Here is a 26,305-nt window from a genome sequence, read left to right as displayed (position 1 = left end):
ATTGAGAGATGTCACTTTTGATGAATTTCTGTTTATTACATGTGTGTAAAGAAAATACTTTATTTACTAGTTAAAAAATCATTTGGTATTGATCAAGTTATTTTTTCTGGATAAGATATTATATGGATAATTGGATAGAAAATACAATTATATAATCTTGTACCTGGTTTAATTAAGCTAATTGTCATCAGAAACTTGTAATTTTTATGAATTTCAGATTTTCTTTTCATTACTGCTTTTCTTAATAGGTCAAGTTCTTATTTACGTTATAAAGTATGATATTTACAAATATCAAGTTATCATGTTTTTTGAGAAATTATGAGAAACAAACAAAAATGAAAAAGATAGGAATAGCAATGAATAGTGATGTGGGTATAGAAAATGTAAGAGATCTGAATGCAAAGCAATCAGTATTTAGGATATTGACCATAGATTTCGAAAAAAAAATGCTGCATATTGAGCGAAAACTATGATTATATTATAAGGCTGTCATTTAAAGCATAATGAAACTATTCCCTTTTCATTTTAATCGAATAAGATAGTAAAGATTTTTGAATTAGCTAGAAACTGATGAGATGTTTTCACAAATCAGATTTTTAATCTCTATAATGCATAATTCACTCAATATCTCAATTTTGATATTGCGAGATATTTTTGCTATCGGTTTCGCAATTTTGACACAATAGCAAGAGGGTTCTATAAGCATTATTATCAACGTAGAATCTGAATATCATATCAGAAAATGTCGCAAATCTGACATTTACCCGACCAAATAGCAAAAATAATTGAATACTTTTCGCAAAAACTTTAAAAATCGATAAAAATATGAAATATAGATATTAAAGAGACTTTTTATATAATATTCATAAAGATTTTCCAAAAATATGATACCGCAAAATTAAAAAAGTGACGTCTTGAGTGGAGTCAAAGGTCGAAATTGCTAGCTAAATGTTTTTTTAGCGAAATTGCGTATTGTACGTTTTTTTCGCAAAACGAAACCCTTATTACTAAATGATTTTAAAAAGAAAAAACATGTTTTTACTTTGTACGTTAACATACGTTAATATCACTTCGGCTATGGATAGAGGCCAACAGCACCTTATTAATGAGAAAAACATTAGCCTCTTATCAATGAGATGGAAGTGTATTCGTGGATTACAATTGTGAATTCAGATACACTTCCATCTCAAAAAATGCAATCAAATTTGTATTGAATTGCATTTTTTGAATACATGCTATTGGCAGTTGGGTTTTTAGTGCATTTATATTATATTGGTACTAAGGCTTTTGGAAAATTTACAAAATAAATTTAATATTTTGTAAATGTTATCGGTTCTTACGCTTTTGGAAGGAGGGATGGTATTTTTGGAGCATTTATATTACATTGGTACTAAGGCTTTTGGAAAATTTACAAAATAAATTTAATATTTTGTAAATGTTATCGGTTCTTACGCTTCCTCTCTTCATCAAGATGCTTCCTCTCTTCATCAAGGTGCTTCCTCTCTTGATCAAGATGCTTCCTCTCTTCAACAAAGTGATTCCTCTCTTCTTCAAAATACTTCCTCTCTTGATCAAGATGCTTCCTCACTCCACCATGCAGCTTCCTCTCTTGATCAAGATGCTTCCTCTCTTGATCAAGGTGCTTCCTCTCTTCTTCAAAGTACTTCCTCTCTTCATCAAGGTGCTTCCTCTCTTCATCAAAGTACTTCCTCTCTTGATCAAGATGCTTCCTCTCTTCATCAATATGCTTCCTCTCTTCATCAAGATGCTTCCTCTCTTCATCAAGGTGCTTCCTCTCTTGATCAAGATGCTTCCTCTCTTCAACAAAGTACTTCCTCTCTTGATCAAGATGCTTCCTCTCTTCATCAATATGCTTCCTCTCTTCTTCAAAGTACTTCCTCTCTTCATCAAGATGCTTCCTCTCTTCATCAATATGCTTCCTCTCTTCATCAAGATGCTTCCTCTCTTCAACAAAGTACTTCCTCTCTTGATCAAGATGCTTCCTCTCTTCAACAAAGTACTTCCTCTCTTGATCAAGATGCTTCCTCTCTTCATCAATATGCTTCCTCTCTTCTTCAAAGTACTTCCTCTCTTCATCAAGATGCTTCCTCTCTTCATCAAAGTACTTCCTCTCTTGATCAAGATGCTTCCTCTCTTCTTCAAAGTACTTCCTCTCTTCATCAAGATGCTTCCTCTCTTCATCAATATGCTTCCTCTCTTCTTCAAAGTACTTCCTCTCTTGATCAAGATGCTTCCTCTCTTGATCCAGATGCTTCCTCTCTTCTTCAAAGTACTTCCTCTCTTCATCAAGGTGCTTCCTCTCTTCATCAAGGTGCTTCCTCTCTTCATCAATATGCTTCCTCTCTTCTTCAAAGTACTTCCTCTCTTCATCAAGATGCTTCCTCTCTTCATCAAGATGCTCCTCTCTTGATCAAGATGCTTCCTCTCTTCTTCAAAGTACTTCCTCTCTTGATCAAGATGCTTCCTCTCTTGATCAAGATGCTTCCTCTCTTCTTCAAAGTACTTCCTCTCTTCATCAAGATGCTTCCTCTCTTCTTCAAAGTACTTCCTCTCTTGATCAAGATGCTTCCTCTCTTCAACAAAGTACTTCCTCTCTTGATCAAGATGCTTCCTCTCTTCATCAATATGCTTCCTCTCTTCTTCAAAGTACTTCCTCTCTTCATCAAGATGCTTCCTCTCTTCATCAAAGTACTTCCTCTCTTGATCAAGATGCTTCCTCTCTTCTTCAAAGTACTTCCTCTCTTCATCAAGATGCTTCCTCTCTTCATCAATATGCTTCCTCTCTTCTTCAAAGTACTTCCTCTCTTGATCAAGATGCTTCCTCTCTTGATCCAGATGCTTCCTCTCTTCTTCAAAGTACTTCCTCTCTTCATCAAGGTGCTTCCTCTCTTCATCAAGGTGCTTCCTCTCTTCATCAATATGCTTCCTCTCTTCTTCAAAGTACTTCCTCTCTTCATCAAGATGCTTCCTCTCTTCATCAAGATGCTTCCTCTCTTGATCAAGATGCTTCCTCTCTTCTTCAAAGTACTTCCTCTCTTGATCAAGATGCTTCCTCTCTTGATCAAGATGCTTCCTCTCTTCTTCAAAGTACTTCCTCTCTTCATCAAGATGCTTCCTCTCTTCTTCAAAGTACTTCCTCTCTTCATCAAGATGCTTCCTCTCTTCATCAAGATGCTTCCTCTCTTCAACAAAGTACTTCCTCTCTTGATCAAGATGCTTCCTCTCTTCAACAAAGTACTTCCTCTCTTGATCAAGATGCTTCCTCTCTTCATCAATATGCTTCCTCTCTTCTTCAAAGTACTTCCTCTCTTCATCAAGATGCTTCCTCTCTTCATCAAGGTGCTTCCTCTCTTCAACAAAAGTTAGTATGGTTAAGTTGGGTACTGTGGCACTGCGCGCCTCCGTACACCACTTAACGGTTTTGACACTTTACGAAACCGGTAACGTATATTTTACAACACAAACGACAACACTAACCTAACCTTAAATATTTACAAAACCACCACCCACTTCACTTCACTAACGAACTCACTAATGTAAAAAAATAAACGTTCTCACTATCGTTCTCACTAACGACTTCACTAATGTTCTCATAAATTTTCCTCAATATCTTCATCATCAGTGTTAACCCTATTGTAGTCATACTTGAAGTCATAAACTTTCTCTAACTTCTTAACGTACAATTTACATAACTTACCTTCGTCATCATATGGTTTAATGATATAACTATTTCTATCTTTATACACAGTCAATGAAAAGTCAACTGGTCTCGGATGTATTTGAAAGAACATGTTATGCTCAGGAAGGAAGAATAAATGTTTAAATGTATGTTTGTTATATTTTTCGATTTGTATGAGTTGCTTTTGTTCTGTCATTTACATCCAAATAAAAATTTTCAGTAAAATAAAAAATAAACTTAAAAATTAATGATATCACCACCCTCACACGTATGAAAACATAGCACAAAAATAAATTTAGGTGAAGTGGTAAGATCTCACCTCTTTTTTCACCTGTTTTTTTCACCCTGTTGAATTCATTGCTTTATAACTCTCTTCCTTGGTTTCTTTTTAGTTGCTTTCTTTACGTCCGTCTCCAACTTGACTATCTTTCTTCTTCGTCCGTAATGATACCAATTACTTCCACCAGTCAATGGGTCAAATGGTCTTTCGTAAGGGTTTCCATACATTCCATAGGGACCATACGGAAGAACTACTGGTGGAGAAGAAACATTTTCTTTAGTTCCATCGACTCTATTTAAATGCATTGTTTCACCTTTCATCTGGTCATTAAAGTCTTTTGCGTGTTTTGCAAACTCATCGTCCTTTCCTAAAGCATTTTCTGACTCAGTCGCAACCAAATTGGATGCTTTATTTATGAGCCCTATTTTATTTAATCTTAACTTCTTTGCAACCCAGCCTCCAATCTTTCCTTTATTTGCATCTAATGTCTTCGAAACCCTTCCTCCACTCATTTTATTTACTGCGTCATAAGCTCCAAGTGCTTTTGTTCCAAATGCTAATGCTTTTGTTCCCATTGCGCCTAAAGCTGCCCAAGCTACCATTTACACCATATTAAAATCATCTCTCTTCAATATTATCTCATAAAAGTTCTCGTTACTGGAGAAAGTCAATGAAACATAAGCGTTCTCACGGGCTTCGCCCTCACCGCTTTGCGGTCTATCTAACTTATTTCTTATATCATCTATACGCTTCAAAATATCTGAACAATTGCTAACATCTTCTACAACAGTTATTTCATCATGAATGACCTTCAAGAACAAGCTCATTTAATATGCTATTAAAATCATCTCAATAATGAGTCCATCCTTTCCGTCTTTAGGTAGCACAACATCTTTCATTGAAGAAGGTTCGACAAGTCTTATGTTAAACTTACTGACAAAGTTTGTTATACTATAATGCTTCGGCGGCGAATACATGTAGTTTGAAAGACATAATATAGATTCTTCAGCAAATTCACTTATACTGGATTTTATAACAATGTTTTCACGAGACCAAATACCACCAATTGACAATCTTGTAAGCAATCCTGCTGAACCTTCTACTGTAAACGTCGATGGTAACATTCCACGAAGGTCATCTATTGACATCGTTGAGTCACTGTATTTAAATATTTTCTTAAAACAATCGTCATTATCTAACCATGCAATAGCTTTGAAGTTTTCATTCGAATATACATCTGCTTCATTAAATGTAAAACCTGACTTCTTTGCAGAGATGACTTTAAAATCTATTGAGTTTGTTTCAAAATTATATGCTATGGTAACTTCTGAAGGTAATGGATGCCCTTCCGCAGTCAGTTGTTCTCTCACTACCGTTTGAAGCTTTGTGTTAAAAACTTTCATGTCATCTCCTGTGTCTAGGTTCACATACACAGCAACAGGGAAACTATCTTGCTTCTTTGTTTCATCATTATATCTCAAAACATTAAAGTTCTTCAATAATATTGTTCTTCCTGCTGGAATACTTCGAACCTGTCTGATTTCAATAGCTTTCTCACCTCCTACATACTCTACCCAGTGTCTTGGATATTCATAAGTATACTGACTTTCTTGAATTTTGGTTGGTTTCATCATAACGTGTTCATAGTATATCTTTATACTCTTGTCAGTTAGACTCGGTGCTATGTTCTGAATATTTCTGACTTGCATTTTTAATGGAGATAAAATGAAGCATTTAATACATGACGTAGATGAAGACATGAATGAAACTACAGACAAACTTAACTCTTCTCTTATTCTTCCTTTCAGTAAGGATTATGAGTTCTGTTCAAATGGCGTTTATTTCTATTGTGGAAAGATGGGTTCAGGTAAGACATTTAACCTCATTCGTCATATACTCATAACAGAACGTTTAGGTCAAGATTCATATTATGACCAAATCATTATATCAGCAACTTCAGACTCTATGGACTCAACAGCGAAAACATTTATGTCAAAAGTTCAAGCCTCTGTCGTTAAAGTTCCAGACAGTGAACTCATTGAATTTCTTCAACGTTACATTCGACGTAAGAGGAAATATTATGCCATCGTTGAATTTATACAGTCAGGAATGCAAAAGACTTCTGAGGAGATGGAAAGAATTATTGACAAACACCACTTACGTCAGTACTCAGGAGTTTACGATATGAAACGACTTACAAACTACATTCTGTCAAAACTTTCAAAATACCCCTTCAAAAAGTATCCTTCAAACACTCTGCTCGTTTGCGACGACTTCGCCGGAAAAGGTTTAGTGTCAAAACCAGACTCACCATTAGCTAACATCATTACTAAAGTCAGACATTACCACTTAACTGTAGCAATACTTATGCAAACATGGAGGTTTTTAGCTTTAAACATAAAACGTCTCATAACTGACTTCGTTATCTTTCAAGGTTTCTCACGCTATGACATTGAACTCATTTGGAAACAGTCAGGTATAATATTACCTTTTGAAGAAATTTGGGAAGCATATAAGTCTCTCATCTCTCCTCGTTCATACCTTGAGATTCATATCATGACTAATACCATTAAAGTCAAAATATTCCATGGGAACGACCAACATTGTTTTAAAGTTTAACCTTCAGTTGACTGATGGTAAACAAATTCCATGCATCTCTGTCGCCATTTCTGTTAATATTTTTGCTGTCATTCATATCATCCACTTCCCCATCCGTTAGCTTTTGAGGATATGCGTTAGAATAGCTGTTCTTAAATGAAGGCTTTTCACCTTTGAGAGCATAAACTCTATAACTTTCTGCATACTTTATGTTTGAACCTCCTGAGCCATCATTGACATAAATTTTTATAGGCTTCCACCCTTTGTTCATGTTCCTGCTTCTTCCTTAGCTCTTTTGTTCAGTAGTTCTCATCTTTATACACAGCTCCTGTCTCAGTGAATTCAACAATATTTTTCATTTGTTAGCTTTACATTCAAACCCTTGTCGAGTATATTGTTCATTTCATACATATAAAAGGTTTTTATTCTATATGAAATGAGAAGCAAATCCATCTTAGCTGGTGCCGTTAATGTTCCAATTGAACCAACATCAAATGTTGACTCACGAACGACAAACAATATTGTCATAAAGAACTATAGTTCAGAGTGTTTGAAAGAAAAAGAACCAGAACTTAAGTCGGTGAATTTAAAACTCAGCTTCAAACGCTAACGCTACATCAGATGTTAAGTTAGAGTATCACCACTGGACCAAATTCTTTCAAGAGAAGCCAACGACAATCCTTACACAAATTTTCAAACAAATCCTTCAGATAACGTAGACCATTACCTTCTTCAGTTATATCAAACTATCTTACTCAAAGACGATAAGAAGCTTTTGACAAATCTTATAAGCAAGAACAAATAATTCTAACAAAGGAGGACCTTGAAAATGCTATATCACGAATAACAGGGAAACAATGTGTCATTGACTATCTCGACCCTGAAATCGAATGCTGTGGTCAAACTCCACTATTCATGAAAATAGGTAACATCCGCATCATTGAAACACCAGGAACTACAGGAGTTGAGTTTAAGTATAAATATTCGAACGAGTATACAAAACTTTCAACAGAATATAAACTTTGCTTGAAATATGTTTTAGTAAATTAAAGCAACTTATAGTATCTATCCAAAACTTCTTCAACAGTATCGAACTCATCTTCATAATGCAAACCTAATCTTATTGACTTGGCGCAGTGTTCACTAACACAATATTTTTATGTTCTCTTGACTGACATAACTAATTCATTTGTTTCATCAAACAGCAACAACCAAAGTTCATGACCTAATACATAACATTCATACTTTATATTTTTAGCTCTGAGTTCTCTTGTAAGCTGTTGCATTTAATATTTTCTAAAAAGTCAACTTCAACAGTCATTCGCACTGGTGCCTTCGGTTCTACAGGCTCTCCTTGAAAGTCAACAAGTCTGAATTGCATGTCTTTCAAATTATGAGGACTAATGCGAACCCATTTACCTAAATGAGTTGCTATGACAGGAACGTTTGGAATGAACATTGAATTTACTTCATAACAGAAGGATTTATATTCTACTGAACCTTTACTATTAACTCCTGAAATGCCTGTGACATTAGCTATTTTAGACTCAATGTATAAACAATTACCATAACATACTTATGGAACAGATTTCATCTCAATCGTTTTGTCAACACTTTTCAAAGGAAATGTCATATGGTATGCACCCAAAAGAAGTTGTACTCTATGACTCATTCTGGTATCTTAAACTCCTTCACATAACTGAACTTCAAAACTCCTGCAATAAGTTTAACATTCATTAAGTTTTTTCGTTATCCTTGTTTATTGTAGTATTTATGAGAGCATTTAACACTCCAGCTAATGTTTCCATCTTATATTCTACATTATTGTGAAATCTTATTTCATGCTTCTTTCCATCTATTTCAATCTCCATGAAATCTGTTTCATCTGTTATAACGAATGAAGCGATAGTATTGAAGTCAACCATTCTGAATGCAAGCGCCTCATTCTGTAGACCTAAGTTTGTTTGTAGCTTTACTGTCCCGTATTCGTTTGGGTCTGTACTTTGCAAATAGAACAACATTTTATTCTCATTAAAATATGAGTATAGCTGCATATGCGTATGAAGCTGACAGAGCTAAACGTTTATATTTTGGTCAATACTCTCTCACACTTACTGACAAATATATTGTTATTTCTGATGGAAATACTGAGAAATATATAACATGGAAGGACTATGAAAAGTTTGACCCTATTTTAACTCCATGTACTATGCCATTCATTGTAAATGGTGAAGTTGTCATGAAGAACGACACAACTGTTTATAGGTCTGTATATGAAGCTCTTGAAAGCATTCTTAACTTCAATCCTTCAGGGTTCGATACAAAAAACAACTCCTTCGACAATGCCATTCATTGTAAATAGTGAAATTGTGTCAAAAAATAATGAAACAGTGTATAAGTCAGTGTATGAGGCGCTGAACTATATGCTTCATTTCAATCCTTCTGGTTTTGACCCACAAATAACTTCATGTACTATGCCATTCATTGTAAATGGTGAAATCGTCATGAAGAACGACAACACTGTCTCAAAGTCTGTTCGTGATATTTTAGACTACTTGCTTCATTTGGGTCCTACAGGATTTGACCCATATACAACTCAATGTCAAGTACCATTCATAAACGACTCAGCAGAAATAAAACTCAAAACGTCAACAGTAGATGAAGCAATTGCTGACTCATTGACAAAACTTCTTGATATAATAATGAGGTTCAATACATTCAAAACAACATATGAAACCTTTAAGAAAAATTATGACGATTTCTTTAAAATTACATACATCGAGCCTTCTGCTCCTCAAACACCAGACTATGCATGCCTTAAAATAAAGGCTGCACGGACACAAGTTAGAACATTGACTTTTGACGGAGATAATATCGTTAGAGACGTTACACCTGGAGACACATTACTTACGAAAGAATACTTAAAAAGTCATATCAGTGATTTTGTGAAAGTAGAACAAAGTGGAGCAGGTAAGAGTTGGTTAGGGTGGTTGTTTACTTTATTTTCATCAGGTGTAACAACTGCATCTCTTATAACCATGCAAAGTGAGATAGATGCACTCTGGGCTTTTCTTGGTGGCATAGATAGCATGAAGTTTTATGTTGAGTTTGCTAAATTACATGGAAATACAGGAAGTTTCTTTGACGGTCTCAAAAATTTATGGGGTAAAGTAACATATAATACAAAGAAACTAACTAACTGGGCACTCAAACGTAAAAATATGTTCGACGGACTTGCTTACAACCCTCGTCTCGGAATTATTGAACCAATTAATTTACATCCTTTAATGGCAGCAAGAGATTTAGATGAAGGAGGACAAGTGGTTCAAACAATTGTTGAAAATCTACTGAATATATATCCTGAGTTTAAAGAAGTTTTAACAGCAACAAACACAACAATTCGTGAAAACTGTATAGTGTTTAACACTGAAGATAATATTTTAGACTATATGTTCGTTGTTTTAGGTCAGTTAGCTAAGACAATAAAAGAGAAAGGTATTGACTCAGTCATAACAGTTGAAGATGTAATGTTAAGAAAGACTTTTGACTCATTGTTTCAAGAACCAAAAGAAGTAGTTAGTCTTTATGAAGTTTTGAACGCAATGCTGACAAAAATAAATGAAAGTGACACTGGTAACATAAGTGAAGCAAAAGTTGTTGAACTTCTTTCACAAAAAGCAGATAAAAACCATGTTCATTATATAACTTCAGACGAACAGATTATAACGGACTACCATGGATATTTAACACGAAGTGATGAAGCGAAGACAAAAAATGTTAATGAAAGAAGATATAAATACATTCGTGCTAAAGGTTATGACATAAGCTGTACTGTACAGTATGACATGGTAAAGCACCAGAAGCATTTGGTTATAACGTGAAATTTATGCCTCTATTTCTTTGTTAACGGTGTATTAGTTGAACCAAGATTTACTTTGAGAGTTAAGGCAAAAATAACGTTTGAAGATGCTATTAAAAGTAAAGCTGACAAAGTTGAACTCGAAGCAATGAACAAAGTTTTGAAATCTCATAAACACAATATCTCCGATATAAATGAACTTCAAGCTACATTAAATAGTAAAGCTGACAAAGAACATACACATAAATCCTTCACTACTGTTAGAGCAGACGACATAATATTGAACTATGATTTGGGTTCAAGTGCACCTTTAGAGAATCCAAGTACAAGCGTAAAAGATACACTAAACAATTTAGATAACAGATGTATGAACATTGAAGGTCATGCCAGAAACTTTGAAGCATACGAACTACCAGCAATGTTAGATAAGAAAGCTGACAAAACTTATGTAGATGAAAATTATGCAAAGAAGTCGGAAGTAAATGCTGCGCTTAATGGAAAAGCCGACAAGAACCATACACATGAAGAATTTCAAACAATCAAGATTAACGAAATTAAAGCATGCATCGAAATAGTAACAAAAACAGGAAGAAACGGTGCAACTGTACAAGAACAAAGAATTTATCCTCCTACTTTTCCTAATGGTTTAATAACAAACAATATAAATATTGTAGATGGCAAAGGATTTATAAATGTTAAACATGAACTTCAAACAATGAAGACTCAGATTCTTGAAACCATATATCCTATAGGCTCTATTTATACATCAATGAATTCAACAAATCCAGCAAGTGTTTTAGGTTTTGGTACGTGGGAACAGATTGTAGATAAATTCTTATACTGTGCTAACTCTTCAAAGCAAACAGGAGGTTCGAAGAAAATTAAAGAAGCAAACCTTCCACCGCACACTCATACAGGAACGACAAACTTTTCTGGCGACCATAGCCACTCATTAAGAGACCACCCATTATACAACTCAGAGTATGAAGCCGGTCATGATGTTTTATCTCCATCTTATAACAATGCAGCAAAAAAGATTTTTCGACCAACTGAACCAGGAGGAAATCATTCACACACTTTCACAACAAATCCAACAGGCTCGGGTGCAGATTATATGCCACCATTTGTGACTGTATTCGCATGGTATAGAGTTCAATGAACGCGCTTGAGCCTAGAATAAAATCTTTAACTTTACATAAATGAGCTTGAAAGAAGTATTCGAACAACATCCATGGAGGTCATTTAAGAAGTTCAATGAAGCTGCAAAGAGTTGGGGATTTACTAACAGAGCTGAAGTGAAAAGGTTCTTTGACAAAAATGTTGTACATCAAACAAAAATAAACCCTTACGACTACTTTTTACCAATTTACTCCAACGCTCCTGACGCATACCAATTTGACACTCTCATTCAAAGCAGAAAAGGAGGACATAAACCATTCCTCATCTTCATTAATGTTAACACTCGTAAAGCATATGCATATCCAATGAAAAATAAAGGAACTCGTGAAGTGTTAAGAGTTTTACAAAAGTTTGTAGCAGAACATAGCCCAAGTACTTTAACATCAGACCAAGACAGTGCATACCTCAGCAATGAAATCACAGATTTTCTCATTAAGCATAACATAACTCACTACACTACTGAAGACCATAACCATAACATACTCGGCATCATAAACCGCTTCATAAGAACGCTCAGAGATTTAAACCAAGAGCGAGACTTTACCGAAGAAACAATGAAACATTTCACCGAAGTTTACAATTCCTCAACACATTCTACAACAGGCATACACCAAATTCAATGACACAACAACAAGAAGAAAAGTATATACAAAAGAAACGAAGCCAAACACAAAATATCAGAAATTCAACACAATTTACCCTCATTCCTGGTACAAAAGTTCGTGTAGTTCTTGACGACAAACCGTTGACAAAGAAACGTTTAAGGTTAAGTAGAAACTATATATAGACTCTACGCAAGGTAATGGATATCTTATAAAAGCTGCTGACGACTCTATTGCGTTTTACCCTCGTCATAAATTAGTCGAAAGTAGTAATGGCAAACTTGCTGAAACCATTGACGAAGCAAAGCGAGGAGTGGTTATTGAAATACTTGGCTATAACATAAACGATGACACTTATAAAGTAAGATATGAAGGAGGCGTTGAAGATGTTATACCATCTAAGAACTTGAGAGAGTCAAAGCCAACACATCTGGGACCATTAGAGCGGGAGTACTGGAAAGACAAAAATAAGCCAGAAAGAATAAGAAAATTCTTCTAAACTTTTTCATTAGATGTAAATCAGACATGAATGAGAACAGTCATGATTATTAATGGTACCATTTATTTTAACATAAATTTACACCAAAAATATATTTTAGGTGAAGAGGTGAGATCTCACCCGTTTTTTCACCTGTTTTTTTCACCCTCGCCGCTTAGCGGCTCAGATTGCTTTAGCTTTCTCGTGAATTTTCATGAATTTCCTTAAGATAGAAAAATAAAGTTAGTTTTATTTTTATTTATTTTTTTATTTTGTATAAAAGATATGATTTCAACAATCGGCACAACAACAATTCAAACAACTACAGCACCAAACTCGCTAGTCATGAATCCTACGTCAATGTTGGTAGAGATGAAAAGCTTTATTCCTTCTTCATATACTTTTGAAACAGAAATCCAGAAGATAAAGCAAGAACTTTTAACAAGTAATTTAGACTGTAGTGCGAAAGATGAAACAAATGAACAATATCTTTATGAAATGCAGGACATTATTGACCATTTACCCAAATTGCCTGAAATCCAACAACAAAAACTAACTATTCCTGAATTCGACGAAATAGAAGTGAAACCAACTGACTCAGTAGAAATAAAGAAATTCATACGTAAAGTAAATTATGAGTTTCTAGGATATCATTGCAACCATAAAGTTATGGACAAAGATTGCGACATGGTTTATAAAAATATTTCTGACATATAAATCGGTGGAGTTTAAGACATACGATAACTTTGTTTCATTAGTTGCAAAATGTGTTGGGAAATAAGAGATAAAGATAGAAGAGGTAAGGTATGGCATGAACAGTTAAAACCAGCAGCTTTTGAGTTAAAGAAAACCATTGACGCCTTAGTTGTTCTAGCTGGTTTTATTTCAATGTATAACGCAAAAATGAATCCGCAATGTTCAAAATGTAAAGCAGCAATAAGAAAATATAACTATTCAGTCAAAGAGATAGAAAGAATGCGAAACGACTATGCAGACTTAAAGAAAGAAGCAGAAAAGCCAGCAGAAGATAAAATGGATATGTTGACATTTCTGAACAAAAACTATCCAACTGCAGAAGATTTCCTTCTGTCTGACGTCAAGAAGAAATATAAAGAGACTTTCGGCATGATTAAAACATTCGATGTACTAAAAGAAGAAATTGAAGCTACGAAATTGTTTAGGATTTCAAATATACATCGTACAATTAATGTAAAACGCTTGTGAAAAAAAGAGGTGAAAAAAGAGGTGAAAAATTAGGTGAAAAAAAGGTGAGATCTCACCTCTTCACCTAAAAATTATTTTTATTGAATTCAGCACAAAAATAATGAATTTCATTAGTTAGAAAAATAACGCTAATTTTATTTTTATTTATTTTTTTTATTTTGTATGTAAAGACAGTAATGACAAACATTGAGTTTGAAACAGTTAGAAAGATAGACAATGACACCAAAGTGGTTAGAATAGGTGATTTAAACGTAAGATACTCAAAGAAATACAACAAATATTCTTTGTCAGACATTATATCTCCATCTGGAAAGAAAACAAACGACTGGGTTAGAAATGCTTCAACTCAGAAAATTTTGACAAGAAATCCTGAGCTTATGATATCAGTAGCATTTCATGGAACAAGAGCATATCTTATAGACAAAAGTCTTATACCAATAGTTTTGTTATGGTTAGACCCAGTTGTTGGATATAACTTCATAACATATGGTTCATTCGATACGGAACGTTGCAGTGAAGGCTTACTTTATATCGTTCAGAAACCGAAGGACTTCAACACAAAAAGATATAAGATAGGAAGGACATATAATATAACTCAAAGATATGACAGTACAGTCAATAGAGTCAAGGTTGTGTTTGTTAATGATATGAGAGCTGCTGAAACAGAACTGCTTGAAGTTTTTGAGAAAATGTATGGTGCTCCCACGAAAGGTAAAGAAACGTTTGAAGTAGATGAGATAGATAAAGCTATAAAATTATTTGACGAAGTTGCTGAAAAATACATGTAAAGCGTTTATTTTTGGTCTTTTGTGAAAGTCAGAAAATAAAGTTAGTTTTATTTTTATTTATTTTTTTATTTTGTATGTAAAGACAGTAATGACAACATCAGAGAACACAACAATTGCTATCGTTCATGAAGCCATAAATGAAGAATACGAGTACATACAGTATAACAAACAGTTACGTCTCATTCGTTCAGTCAAAGATGACATGTACCAAATGCAAAGTATAATGAATGCTCTTCGTTCTACAAAACAAGCATATCATTGGTTTGAAAACCAACAGACAAAAGAACTTTTAGAAGAATTTCCTCATATGATTGCTTCCCTCGGAAAACCGAGAGAAGAGATTCCGTACGAAAATCGCAAGAATTTGGCTCCTGGTTTGAAAGGTTATTATGTTCATAGACTTTTAGTAAACGCTGTAGCAATATGGGCTTCACCTCGTTATGCTTGTTATATTTTCATGATGTTAGATGAACTATATAAAGCAGAACGTGGAGAGATGGAAAAGAAACTTCAAGCAAAAGATGAAGTCATTGAATCCAAAGACAAAAGCATACAGAAAAGAATACCGCGTTCAGTACCAAAAGGAAAGGAAAAGAGTTATAAGTATATGATATATACTGAAGAGTTGGAGAAAGAAGAAGACAGAGATATGGTTATGTTGCATTTAGTCAGAAGAAACAACAAAAGCTTTTATGACCTTGCTAAGATTTACAAATCTGACAGAAACTGGTTCTATCGTGAAAACTTACCAATTTCAATGACACCGAATGAGCAAATAAAGGAAATTGTCAAAAATACTCTTCCTCAAACACACTATGACATCAAAGGTTGCACAATACTTACATTCAAAGAAGACTTAACATTACTGAAGGAAAAAATAACAGAATATTTCGATAACTTCAAAGAGGAAGAATGAAGTCACGACAACATTAACGAAGAAGTCACGACAACATTAACGAAGAAGTCACGACAACATTAACGAAGAGAGAATGAGGTGAAAAAAGAGGTGAAAAAACGGGTGAGATCTCACCTCTTCACCTAAAATATATTTTTGCTTAAATAGCTTCAGGGTCTATTTCTTCAACCATTTCACTTCCTTCGTCAATGTCAATAGAAGCTTCTTCAACCTTTGGTAAGAATTTCTGTATAACATCTTTGTTCGTTATTGTCTTCAGAGATGAAGGATAATATTTCACAGATGTTTCACCCTTCTTATATTCTTTCTGTTCGGAAAGATTTAAAACAATACTGAAGAAGTCAATATTAGAGTTCTTTATAACAGTATAATGAGTATCTTTGACATTCACGAAGAAACTCTTTTGTTTCAAAACTACTGCTAACTCTTGTGAAGTATAACGTTTGCGGTCAATGACGATAGCTAATGGTCTGACATACTGACCAAACTTAGATTCTTTCACAAACTTCTTGTTAAAGATAACATTAACATTTGAAGCATTATTGAACTCATTCTTGATGGCAGTAGCGAGAGCATTGTATGAAAAGAACTTGCAATCTTGCATGTGTTTCATTAAAATAAAAATATTAAATTATTTTGAAAATAACTTAAAAAAAATCTAATCTAATTTTTTCAAAAAATATTTTTTTATTTCCTACTAAAAATGTATCGGAAGTTGTCTAAGTTAGAACACTCGGAAATAAAACAACTTCTTACAGAAGCTAACATAGATGTTGCAAAACATTACGCAACAAACAAAAAAGCACTCGCTGACTTCATTAAAGACTATAATGGTGCAATAAGTTATGATAGAATTCATGAGTTCATAAAGCCGCAACGCGGCGAGGACGAAGTCCATGCAAGAGCATTTCCTTTAAATGACGTTGCTATTGACTTATATCATAGACGTTCAGTACCTCATGAAGTAAGAAGAGAAATGTTTGACATAACAAATGCAAACGTTGGTGAAACAAGAAGAAGAGACGACACACTGAAACAACAGAGAAGAGAGATGTTTAAAAGTGCTATAGAACAAGTTCGCAAAGCTAACGATGTCATTCGTTCCATTGACGACAAACCAAAAGAAGGTGAGAGATGGTTAAAGAAAGATGAAGAGAATAGGAAGAGAAATGTGAAGTCAGGCAATAGACTCATTGACTTTAACATCGAAGCTTTAGATGAACCAAACAGAGACTACTTACACAAACATTTCGGTAAGGTTTTCATGAGACTCTTAGAGAAAATTAAAATAAACTCACAACAGAGATGGATGGTATGTTATAAACTTGGTGGAAAGTATGAATGTTCTACGTTAAACCTCAATAATATTGGAACATTACTACATCAGCTCTTGAAGGAGAACTTTATATCAGAGATAGAAGCAAATGCTGCAGGTATTGTTGAAATGCACTATGACTTCTTCTTGACAAACATAAAGAATCTTACTGAAATAAAGATGTATGATTTAACAGAATATGAAGGCTTAACGATGTCAGATGTAAAGAAAGGCAAACCAAAAAAGAGACCATATAGAGATGAAAGCACACTGACAAATGACCAGAAAGCCATTTTGGAAGCTCTTAAGCAAACAGGAAACCCAGCACTTATAGAAAGCTTTTGGAAAGATAATGGTGAAAAGAAGTTTTATAAGAAGAGAAGCGGTCAGTTCTGGAAGTATCTTTGCACATTACCTATAAATCTTGAAGCGCTACCAAATCTTCAATGAATTGAAAAGAACTGCAGCACTTATGACAGAAGATAACTGCTTCGTTTATGCTTGCATTCAGGCTGGAGTAAATGAGAGAAACTATTGACCACATGAGAGAAGTCATTCGTGTTAGAGACTTTCCTCAAAGTAAAGTACAAGAAATTTCTGACGCAACAGGTATAGCATTTAATGTTACCATTGGTTATTTCAATGACTCAAGACATAATGAAATAAAGAGATACATACCAAAAGAATGTGAAACTGTTCGAACTATTGACTTACTTCTTGTTGAAGACCACTACATGCTAAATGAAAGATTACCAATGACAACATATTTCGTCGAAATTACAATAGAAATCTGAAGACTTGTGGTGGAATGAACATTGAGAAACAAATGAAGATTTATACAAAGAGAGAAGATAAATATGTAGTTCGTTATGATAGAACAACACCGTTATGGGATGTTATGAAAACATTGTGGGAGTGCAAATATTTCGAACCTATTTCTTATGGAGAACTTTTCACATATACGACTGACTTATATAAACAGAACCTTGCACCATTTAAAGATTTGACATATGCTCCAAAGTATTGTGTACAACTGAAGAAGAAAGCCGAGTCAAAAGAAGTAAATAAAAATAAGTGCAAGTTCATTCCTGAGCACGTTTTCTTTGCTGACTTTGAGTGCAGTACCGATGGCTTTCATAAAGCTTTTAACATATGTTACGACAGTGAAGATGGTTCAGTGAGTGAAAGCATTTGGGGTCAGAACTGTGCAACAGAATTTTTGGAACGACTTCCTGACAAGAGTTTAATATATTTCCATAACCTCAGTTATGATATAAACTTCATCTTAAGACACATGACAGAAGTGAAAGGAACTCCCATCATTAAAGGTTCACGAACAATGCAAATAACTGGCTTATATAAAGGAAGGGCAATTATTATAAAAGACTCTTACAGTGTTATAAATAAGAAGCTTAAACTATTTCCTGCTATGTTTAACTTACAAACAGGACCGAAAGAAGTATTTCCATATAACTACTACAGCAGTGTTTTGTTAGCAAATGACAACAGAACTGGTGTCATTTCTGAAGCATGTAAGTTTATCCGGGATGCAGATACATTCATGAAAAACATAAATTCCATCAAAGGTTGCAGAATAGATGAAAACCACTTCGACTTAGAAAAGTATAGCGCATTTTATTGCAAACAAGATGTAAGAATTTTAAGAGAAGGTTTTGTTAAGTTCCGCAATGACATATTGAAAGAATTTGATTTAAACGTTTATGACTATGTTAGTATTTGTTCAATTGCTAACAAATTGTTTGAGAACAGAGTGTACTTCCCGAATGGAAATTTATATGACCTCTCAAATAAACCAAGAGAATTTATTTCACGCTGTATTCAAGGTGGAAGATGTATGCTGTCAGATAACATTAAACAAAAGAGCGAAAAGAAACTCATTGCTGACTTCGACGCTGTTTCATTATATCCATCAGCTATAGCAAGACTTTATACTTTAGAAGGAATTCCAAAGGTTATGAAGAAAGAAATGTTAAGCACAGAGTATCTCATGAGACATTTATTCGATGACGACCAAAAGGAACCCATTGGTGAAAAGTTTATGTCTGGCTTCTTTGTTCTCATTAAGATAACAGAGATTGGAATACATAGACACTTTCCTTTAATAGTTTGTGACCCTGAACTAAATCCAGAACTTAACGTTCCCAGAAGTTCAAACACTTGCTGTTTAATGTATGTTGACCATATAACATTACAAGACCTCATAAAATATCAAGGTGTCAAATGTGAAGTGTTGCAAGGATACTATTACGATGGAAACAGAGATATTAGAATAAGAGATGAAGTAAAGAAGTTGTTTGAGTTAAGGTTAAAGTATAAGAAAGAAGGAAATCCTTTGCAAGAAAATATAAAGCTCATTCTGAACAGTATTTATGGCAAAACTATTCTATCTCCTATTGAGTCAAAAATAACCATAGTAAATGACAAAGATGCTATAAGATATGCCATCAGAAACTACAACCATATAGTGAAGTTCGAAGGTTTGGATGGTTCAGATAAAACTATTTTCAAGCTAACGAAAAGCATTTGCAGACACTTTAACTTCTGTCCACTTGGTGTTAACATTCTGTCTATGTCGAAGAGAATAATGTGTGAAGTATTCTGTACTGCTGAGGACTTAGGAATGGACATCTTTTATAGCGATACGGACAGTATGCATCTCTACAATGAAGATATCCCTCGTTTAGCTGAAGAGTTTGAGAAACGTTATGGAAGAGTTCTCATTGGTAAAAACCTTGGTCAATTTCATAGCGACTTTGCAGAAATCACACCTGGAAAACAAAGTTTAGCATACAAGTCAATATTTTGTGGAAAGAAGACTTACATAGACTTACTCACGAATGATTTAAATGAAGTTGCATTTCACTGCAGAATGAAAGGCGTGAAGCAAGATGTTATTGCTTTAACCGCTAATGAAATGTTTCCTGACTCTGTTCAGTGATTCTATGATGAAGATAAAGGTTTAATGGTTCCGCAAGGAACATATGACAAAGACTCTGAGTTCAGTTTAATGAAACTTTACAAAGCACTTTATGACGGTCAAGAGATTGGATTTGACTTATGTAAGTCATGTCAACCTTGCTTTGAAGAGAAGTTTAACTTCTCAATAACGACTAAAACAAGCTTTATTCGTAAGTTGAAGTTCTGAGGTCATTTATTTTTGTCAGCAATGATGTCATTCGTGATAAAAATAAGCCCATGTGGTCATTTACAATACTGCGATGGTAGAGTTTAAGAGTTGTGCTTCAATGTAGAGACAGTCCTTATGGTCTGGAGGTAAGAACACTGGGCAGTTATGGTCATGAGTGGAGAACATGTCTATCCAAAACTCACGATTGAAGCCAGTTAATTTATAGTATTTAGGGTTAGGAAGTGGTGAAGTTCTTGTATGACGATGAACTCATTTTCAACTCCCTTACTTAAGTTTGAATATAATATAGCTTGCTTTCTATCCCAAATGCCAGGTGTTACAATCTTTGAAAATTCATTTTTCCTCGGAAGCATTGCATCATAATTGAAAACATTCTTGAAATCATCACTTGGTTCAGAGATTTGAAATCTTATACGTAATGGATTTTCTTTCTTTTTAGCGACTTCATTGAATGGTGAGAATACAACAAACTGACAGTCATGAGTTCCATCTTCATTTTCATTAAATTCATAATGAAAGTCTATAAGTTGTGGCTGACTACCTTCTTCTTTCAGTTGTGCAAGAAACTCACGTAAAGGCTGTAAAGTTTGTACTTCAATGTTAAACTTTTTCTCGAACATTTCATTAAATGAAATCATACATTGTTGCAATGTTGTATCGTCTTTAAAGTATTTGTATATGTGAATGTTTTGGGCGCTTAAAGACTGTTCGTCATTTTCTATCTCGACTTGAAGTATAAAGTCAACCTTTCTGAAAGCACGTGTTATATACATAGATGTTATGCCAATGTACTTCTCTTCATTTATGTTCACAATCCAGTCTGTTGGAAACTTAAACGTTACTCTGTTCCCCTTTATTTTGACGTCAGGGTTTTCACTACTGAACGCAACAGATAAAGGTATTTGTCTATACATTTAATTCGGATAAAAATAAACCATTTACTCTTTCTTTGCTTCAGCTTCTTTAGCTTTTGCTTCAGCTTCTTCTCTAGCTTTTTTCGCCAGTAGTCTGGGTTCTTTTGTCTTCCAGCAGCTAATGCAGCAAGTTGTTTTTCACTAAGTTTTCTCTTTGGTCTCTCTGGCTTTTGTTCTTGTTTTTGTTCCTTCAGTTCGGATAAAATTTGCTCACGAATTTCTTTCTTCAATGCTTCAACATCTATGACCCCTTGGGTCTTGTCCGTAGGGCTTGTCTGAGTCATTTGACTGCAGATAAAAAACAAAATTAAAACTTTAACCGATGTAAAATGAGCTTGTCAAAATCAGAGCGAGAGTCTATTATATTAAATGACGCAAGAGGAATACAACATCCTTTCTATTACGTAAGTCAGAGTAAAGATGGTAAAATATACGTAAGAAAAAGAAAGGTTCCATTAGCGAATGCAGAAAGCGACAATTAAGGTGCATGGCAGAGGCGAAGCCCATATAAAACCTTCTGTTCAAACTGAAAAGTCAATAGAACCAGAAGAAAAGAAGCCAGATGTACTTTCAATAACGAACCAAGAGCTTATTGCAAAGTTCGTGAATTTCATTGAAAAACAAACCGAGTCAAAGAATCCTGACCCGCCAGTGAAAGAAGTTGAGACAAAAGAGAAACATTCATTGAAAATGTCAAGAAACAACTTCCACCACGAATGCCAAGAAGAAGAGTGAGAATAATGAAGTAAATAGATATTTTTATCTGAAGTAAATACATGCAGAACGAACAGTTAAACGAATTTACTCCAGCAGAGCATATTCATCAGATTCGCTCATATTTCGATATCATAGACAATGCAGTTCAAATTGGTGACACTAATAGAAAATATTCTGACGCAAAGATTCCATCACAACCTGGAACTGCTAAAGATAACACATGGGTAACATTCAATCTCTCACCTCCTGGTGAAAATATGTTGGACCTTTACAATACATTCATTACGTATAAAATGGAAGGTCAATTTATTGTAGATAAAGAAATTGGTTCAGGTTCCAATAAAACAAACCCACCAGGATTTTGGATTGGTTTCGATGACGCTTTCTATGCAGTTGCTGGATATCAAATCCTTGCAAATGGTCGTATCGTATATTCTCAAGACAACGCAAGAGAAGAAGCATATATAACTTCAAACTCACAAACTACCGAACAAATAAAGAAAGTAGATGTTTTCTCAAAGACTCGACATGAAGATGTATGGAGTCATTCGGGAACATGCAGAACAGGACAAATTGTTAGTGGTCCAATTACAGCAGGAAAATCATTTGATTTTAAGCTTCGTTTAAGAATTCCTGTTAGAAGATTCCTTCCATTAGAAGCTATTCGATTTATTCCAGCTTTTGCAGGAAACATTCAGCTTAAAGTAAAGTTCAGTAGCGACGCCTTACAATGCACATCTATATCTGTAAATGATATCATTGCTTTCAATCCAACTCTTAAAGTTGCATTTGCTTCAGATTCAAATCCACCGACAAATAAATTTGTTCCATGGAATGAACCATTCACTATGATAACGAAGGCAGTAGAAGCTAGTGGAACAGTTACTATTACAACTGTAACCCAGCAACTATTTCGAACAAAGATGGATTTTAATGAATGTTTCATTCATCCAAAGTCATTCTCTTTAGACCCTAACATTTATACAGAACTTGTAGAACATTATACAAACGAGGCTTTATGTTTTCCTGTTAAAGTTATGGATTGGATTCCTATGGACGGTTCATTCTCAAAGAATACAGATAGTTCAAGTGCAACATTTACAGCAGCTTATACGCCTATTAATGTTAAAAGTATTTGGGCACTATTTAGAAAGAAAGACAACTATTATGTTAATTTTGAGAACCCTAAGTTTAAATATCTTCAGCTTTCCATGGGAGCTTATGGAAATATGCCTGCAGAACCTGAAAAATCATATGGACCTGTATTTTATGAAATGGTTGCGAACGCTTGCAATACAAACAATGATATGATAGGATTTAATGAAGATGTTATGAGGTCATTGGTGGATGATGGTAGTGTGGAACATAAATGGGATAGCTATGACAACACACATTTCTTATGTGGTTTTCCAACAGAAGTGGACTTTTGCTTCCAGCAAGGTCAAACATCTACTGCTCCAATAACATACAAATTGTCTGTTAAAGGACCTATTGAACTAGCAACTGAAAATGTACCAAAGCCACTTATTGGATTTATGAGGATTGTTGCTTTGCCATTCAGGTGCGTGCTAATGGCATCCCATAATAAGATTAGATGACTATAACTTAGCTACGGACGACAGTGAGGAATAAAGGATGAACGTTTATTTTTAAAGCTTATAAATGAGTTCTTCATCAAGCTCTCGTGAACCTTCACCATCTATGAAACAAACTTTACCAAACGATTATGGAGCACCTATTGAATATTTCTTACGAGCTGCACAATGGCAAAGAGCAGTCTCACCAAGGTTAGGTGTTCCACCAGCTCCTGTCAAAAATAGCATTTGGTCAAGTCCTTATATAAGATATGGTCTCCCACTAGGTTGCTAGCTACAGCAGGAGCAGTTATGATGTTGAAAAGAAACAAAGCAAATGTTGTAAATAATACTGAAGTAGCTGAAGTTAAACAAACTCCAACACCTTCGCCAAAACCAACGCCTTCACAAGCAAAACCTTCAATGACTCCTGAACCTATGAAAGTACAAACTCCTGTTCAAAAGTCAACTCCTAAACCGACTCCAACATTTAAACCAGAACCTACTCCTCAAATAAATCGTAAAACTCCTGCGTTTCCTTACTGAAAAAATAACGTTATTTTTATTTAATATTAAAATTTTTATTTGATTGAAATGACAAATAAAGTCACTGAAGCAATGAAACAAAAGTTTTTGGTAGAATACATTAAATCAGGAGCGGTTCCAGAAGGTTTTTACGTTCATACTATGAAGGATGGTAGAGTTCAGTTTAGAAAGATAAAGCAACCATTAGATAGAGAAGGTATATTAAGGAAGATTAAACTTCATGAGGACAACATTGCTGAACTTAAGAAGAAGTTAGAAGAGTTGGAGAAAGGAAGAGAGTTATAAAGCAATGAATTCAACAGGGTGAAAAAACAGGCGAAAAAAGAGGTGAGATCTCACCACTTCACCTAAATTTATTTTTGTGCTATGTTTTCATACGTGTGAGGGTGGTGATATCATTAATTTTTAAGTTTATTTTTTATTTACTGAAAATTTTTATTTGGATGTAAATGACAGAACAAAAGCAACTCATACAAATCGAAAAATATAACAAACATACATTTAAACATTTATTCTTCCTTCCTGAGCATAACATGTTCTTTCAAATACATCCGAGACCAGTTGACTTTTCATTGACTGTGTATAAAGATAGAAATAGTTATATCATTAAACCATATGATGACGAAGGTAAGTTATGTAAATTGTACGTTAAGAAGTTAGAGAAAGTTTATGACTTCAAGTATGACTACAATAGGGTTAACACTGATGATGAAGATATTGAGGAAAATTTATGAGAACATTAGTGAAGTCGTTAGTGAGAACGATAGTGAGAACGTTTATTTTTTTACATTAGTGAGTTCGTTAGTGAAGTGAAGTGGGTGGTGGTTTTGTAAATATTTAAGGTTAGGTTAGTGTTGTCGTTTGTGTTGTAAAATATACGTTACCGGTTTCGTAAAGTGTCAAAACCGTTAAGTGGTGTACGGAGGCGCGCAGTGCCACAGTACCCAACTTAACCATACTAACTAACAAAGTACTTCCTCTCTTGATCAAGATGCTTCCTCTCTTCAACAAAGTACTTCCTCTCTTGATCAAGATGCTTCCTCTCTTCAACAAAGTGATTTCTCTCTTGATCAAGATGCTTCCTCACTCCATCATGCAGCTTCCTCTCTTGATCAAGATGCTTCCTCTCTTGATCATGCAGCTTCCTCTCTTCAACAAAGTGCTTCCTCTCTTCATCAAGGTGCTTCCTCTCTTCATCAAGATGCTTCCTCTCTAAATCAAAGTGCTTCCTCTCTTGATCAAGGTGCTTCCTCTCTTCATCAAGATGCTTCCTCTCTTCAACAAAGTACTTCCTCTCTTCATCAAGATGCTTCCTCTCTTCATCAAGATGCTTCCTCTCTTCATCAAGATGCTTCCTCTCTTCATCAAGGTGCTTCCTCTCTTCATCATGCAGCTTCCTCTCTAAATCAAAGTGCTTCCTTTCTTCAACAAAGTACTTCCTCTCTTGATCAAGATGCTTCCTCTCTTCATCAAGATGCTTCCTCTCTTCAACAAAGTGATTCCTCTCTTCTTCAAAGTACTTCCTCTCTTGATCAAGGTGCTTCCTCTCTTCAACAAAGTACTTCCTCTCTTCATCAAGATGCTTCCTCTCTAAATCAAAGTGCTTCCTCTCTTCATCATGCAGCTTCCTCTCTTGATCAAGATGCTTCCTCTCTTCATCAAGATGCTTCCTCTCTTCAACAAAGTGATTCCTCTCTTGATCAAGGTGCTTCCTCTCTTCATCAAGATGCTTCCTCTCTTCAACAAAGTGCTTCCTCTCTTGATCAAGATGCTTCCTCTCTTGATCAAGGTGCTTCCTCTCTTCAACAAAGTGCTTCCTCTCTTCATCAAGATGCTTCCTCTCTAAATCAAAGTGCTTCCTCTCTTGATCAAGGTGCTTCCTCTCTTCATCAAGATGCTTCCTCTCTTCAACAAAGTACTTCCTCTCTTGATCAAGATGCTTCCTCTCTTCATCAAGATGCTTCCTCTCTTCTTCAAAGTGCTTCCTCTCTTCATCAAGATGCTTCCTCTCTAAATCAAAGTGCTTCCTCTCTTCATCAAGGTGCTTCCTCTCTTCATCAAGATGCTTCCTCTCTAAATCAAAGTGCTTCCTCTCTTCATCATGCAGCTTCCTCTCTAAATCAAAGTGCTTCCTCTCTTCAACAAAGTACTTCCTCTCTTGATCAAGATGCTTCCTCTCTTCATCAAGATGCTTCCTCTCTTCAACAAAGTGATTCCTCTCTTCTTCAAAGTATCCTCTCTTGATCAAGGTGCTTCCTCTCTTCAACAAAGTGCTTCCTCTCTTCATCAAGATGCTTCCTCTCTAAATCAAAGTGCTTCCTCTCTTGATCAAGGTGCTTCCTCTCTTCATCAAGATGCTTCCTCTCTTCAACAAAGTACTTCCTCTCTTGATCAAGATGCTTCCTCTCTTCATCAAAGTGCTTCCTCTCTTCATCAAGATGCTTCC

At 34.8% G+C, this 26,305-nt stretch overlaps 18 protein-coding genes and 3 pseudogenes across 21 annotated transcripts, besides 2 other annotated features; 14 read left to right on the top strand and 7 right to left on the bottom strand.

Moving 5' to 3' along the window:
* Position 1: 1 nt before the first annotated feature.
* Positions 2-38: a mobile genetic element.
* Positions 39-1,435: 1,397 nt separating this feature from the next.
* TVAGG3_0881290 (SLEI family protein family) lies at positions 1,436-2,431 on the top strand (the record flags this gene model as incomplete). The annotated part of the gene is made up of 1 exon (XM_001289219.2): positions 1,436-2,431. The coding sequence occupies one exon, from the start codon at positions 1,436-1,438 to the stop codon at positions 2,429-2,431; it is 996 nt and encodes a 331-aa protein (XP_001289220.2).
* Positions 2,432-3,381: 950 nt separating this feature from the next.
* Positions 3,382-24,823: a mobile genetic element.
* On the bottom strand, positions 4,055-4,582 carry TVAGG3_0881280 (protein of unknown function, DUF4107 family; the record flags this gene model as incomplete). The annotated part of the gene is made up of 1 exon (XM_001303127.2): positions 4,055-4,582. The coding sequence occupies one exon, from the start codon at positions 4,580-4,582 to the stop codon at positions 4,055-4,057; it is 528 nt and encodes a 175-aa protein (XP_001303128.2).
* Positions 4,808-5,554, bottom strand: TVAGG3_0881270 (uncharacterized protein; the record flags this gene model as incomplete). The annotated part of the gene is made up of 1 exon (XM_001303128.2): positions 4,808-5,554. A coding segment is annotated over one exon (747 nt), but the record flags the coding sequence as incomplete, so codon positions are not given.
* Positions 7,825-8,037, bottom strand: TVAGG3_0881260 (uncharacterized protein; the record flags this gene model as incomplete). The annotated part of the gene is made up of 1 exon (XM_051250450.1): positions 7,825-8,037. One exon carries the CDS (start codon positions 8,035-8,037, stop codon positions 7,825-7,827), a length of 213 nt encoding a protein of 70 aa, XP_051085925.1.
* TVAGG3_0881250 (keratin-associated protein family) lies at positions 10,586-11,596 on the top strand (the record flags this gene model as incomplete). Its single annotated transcript, XM_051250449.1, has 1 exon — positions 10,586-11,596. One exon carries the CDS (start codon positions 10,586-10,588, stop codon positions 11,594-11,596), a length of 1,011 nt encoding a protein of 336 aa, XP_051085924.1.
* On the top strand, positions 11,637-12,717 carry TVAGG3_0881240 (annotated as a pseudogene). Its single transcript has one exon. A coding segment is annotated over exon 1 (1,081 nt).
* TVAGG3_0881230 (organellar and viral DNA polymerase type B) lies at positions 14,097-14,708 on the top strand (the record flags this gene model as incomplete). The annotated part of the gene is made up of 1 exon (XM_051250448.1): positions 14,097-14,708. One exon carries the CDS (start codon positions 14,097-14,099, stop codon positions 14,706-14,708), a length of 612 nt encoding a protein of 203 aa, XP_051085923.1.
* Positions 14,797-15,469, top strand: TVAGG3_0881220 (KilA, N-terminal/APSES-type HTH, DNA-binding family; the record flags this gene model as incomplete). Its single annotated transcript, XM_051250447.1, has 1 exon — positions 14,797-15,469. A coding segment is annotated over one exon (673 nt), but the record flags the coding sequence as incomplete, so codon positions are not given.
* On the bottom strand, positions 15,764-16,237 carry TVAGG3_0881210 (uncharacterized protein; the record flags this gene model as incomplete). Its single annotated transcript, XM_051250446.1, has 1 exon — positions 15,764-16,237. The coding sequence occupies one exon, from the start codon at positions 16,235-16,237 to the stop codon at positions 15,764-15,766; it is 474 nt and encodes a 157-aa protein (XP_051085921.1).
* On the top strand, positions 16,328-17,140 carry TVAGG3_0881200 (organellar and viral DNA polymerase type B; the record flags this gene model as incomplete). Its single annotated transcript, XM_051250445.1, has 1 exon — positions 16,328-17,140. A coding segment is annotated over one exon (813 nt), but the record flags the coding sequence as incomplete, so codon positions are not given.
* Positions 18,234-19,258, top strand: TVAGG3_0881190 (organellar and viral DNA polymerase type B; the record flags this gene model as incomplete). The annotated part of the gene is made up of 1 exon (XM_051250444.1): positions 18,234-19,258. A coding segment is annotated over one exon (1,025 nt), but the record flags the coding sequence as incomplete, so codon positions are not given.
* TVAGG3_0881180 lies at positions 19,530-20,105 on the top strand (annotated as a pseudogene). Its single transcript has one exon. A coding segment is annotated over exon 1 (576 nt).
* Positions 20,166-20,357, bottom strand: TVAGG3_0881170 (uncharacterized protein; the record flags this gene model as incomplete). The annotated part of the gene is made up of 1 exon (XM_051250443.1): positions 20,166-20,357. A coding segment is annotated over one exon (192 nt), but the record flags the coding sequence as incomplete, so codon positions are not given.
* Positions 20,429-21,022, bottom strand: TVAGG3_0881160 (uncharacterized protein; the record flags this gene model as incomplete). The annotated part of the gene is made up of 1 exon (XM_051250442.1): positions 20,429-21,022. A coding segment is annotated over one exon (594 nt), but the record flags the coding sequence as incomplete, so codon positions are not given.
* Positions 21,047-21,306, bottom strand: TVAGG3_0881150 (uncharacterized protein; the record flags this gene model as incomplete). Its single annotated transcript, XM_051250441.1, has 1 exon — positions 21,047-21,306. A coding segment is annotated over one exon (260 nt), but the record flags the coding sequence as incomplete, so codon positions are not given.
* On the top strand, positions 23,441-23,859 carry TVAGG3_0881140 (annotated as a pseudogene). The gene has a single exon. A coding segment is annotated over exon 1 (419 nt).
* A 27-nt stretch (positions 24,824-24,850) lies between the features above and the next one.
* Positions 24,851-25,075, top strand: TVAGG3_0881120 (SLEI family protein family; the record flags this gene model as incomplete). The annotated part of the gene is made up of 1 exon (XM_001294635.1): positions 24,851-25,075. The coding sequence occupies one exon, from the start codon at positions 24,851-24,853 to the stop codon at positions 25,073-25,075; it is 225 nt and encodes a 74-aa protein (XP_001294636.1).
* A 48-nt stretch (positions 25,076-25,123) lies between these two features.
* Positions 25,124-25,264, top strand: TVAGG3_0881110 (SLEI family protein family; the record flags this gene model as incomplete). The annotated part of the gene is made up of 1 exon (XM_001294634.1): positions 25,124-25,264. The coding sequence occupies one exon, from the start codon at positions 25,124-25,126 to the stop codon at positions 25,262-25,264; it is 141 nt and encodes a 46-aa protein (XP_001294635.1).
* A 48-nt stretch (positions 25,265-25,312) lies between these two features.
* Positions 25,313-25,453, top strand: TVAGG3_0881100 (SLEI family protein family; the record flags this gene model as incomplete). Its single annotated transcript, XM_001294633.1, has 1 exon — positions 25,313-25,453. One exon carries the CDS (start codon positions 25,313-25,315, stop codon positions 25,451-25,453), a length of 141 nt encoding a protein of 46 aa, XP_001294634.1.
* A 24-nt stretch (positions 25,454-25,477) lies between these two features.
* Positions 25,478-25,705, top strand: TVAGG3_0881090 (SLEI family protein family; the record flags this gene model as incomplete). Its single annotated transcript, XM_001294632.1, has 1 exon — positions 25,478-25,705. The coding sequence occupies one exon, from the start codon at positions 25,478-25,480 to the stop codon at positions 25,703-25,705; it is 228 nt and encodes a 75-aa protein (XP_001294633.1).
* Positions 25,706-25,753: 48 nt separating this feature from the next.
* Positions 25,754-25,873, top strand: TVAGG3_0881080 (uncharacterized protein; the record flags this gene model as incomplete). Its single annotated transcript, XM_001294631.1, has 1 exon — positions 25,754-25,873. One exon carries the CDS (start codon positions 25,754-25,756, stop codon positions 25,871-25,873), a length of 120 nt encoding a protein of 39 aa, XP_001294632.1.
* Between the last annotated feature and the right edge of the window lie 432 nt (positions 25,874-26,305).

Source organism: Trichomonas vaginalis, chromosome VI (genome assembly GCF_026262505.1).
Source record: "Trichomonas vaginalis G3 chromosome VI, whole genome shotgun sequence".
Lineage (NCBI taxonomy): Eukaryota > Parabasalia > Trichomonadida > Trichomonadidae > Trichomonas > Trichomonas vaginalis.
The sequence above is the reverse complement of the archived record's forward strand: the minus strand, read 5'-3'. Positions and strand labels throughout refer to the sequence as shown.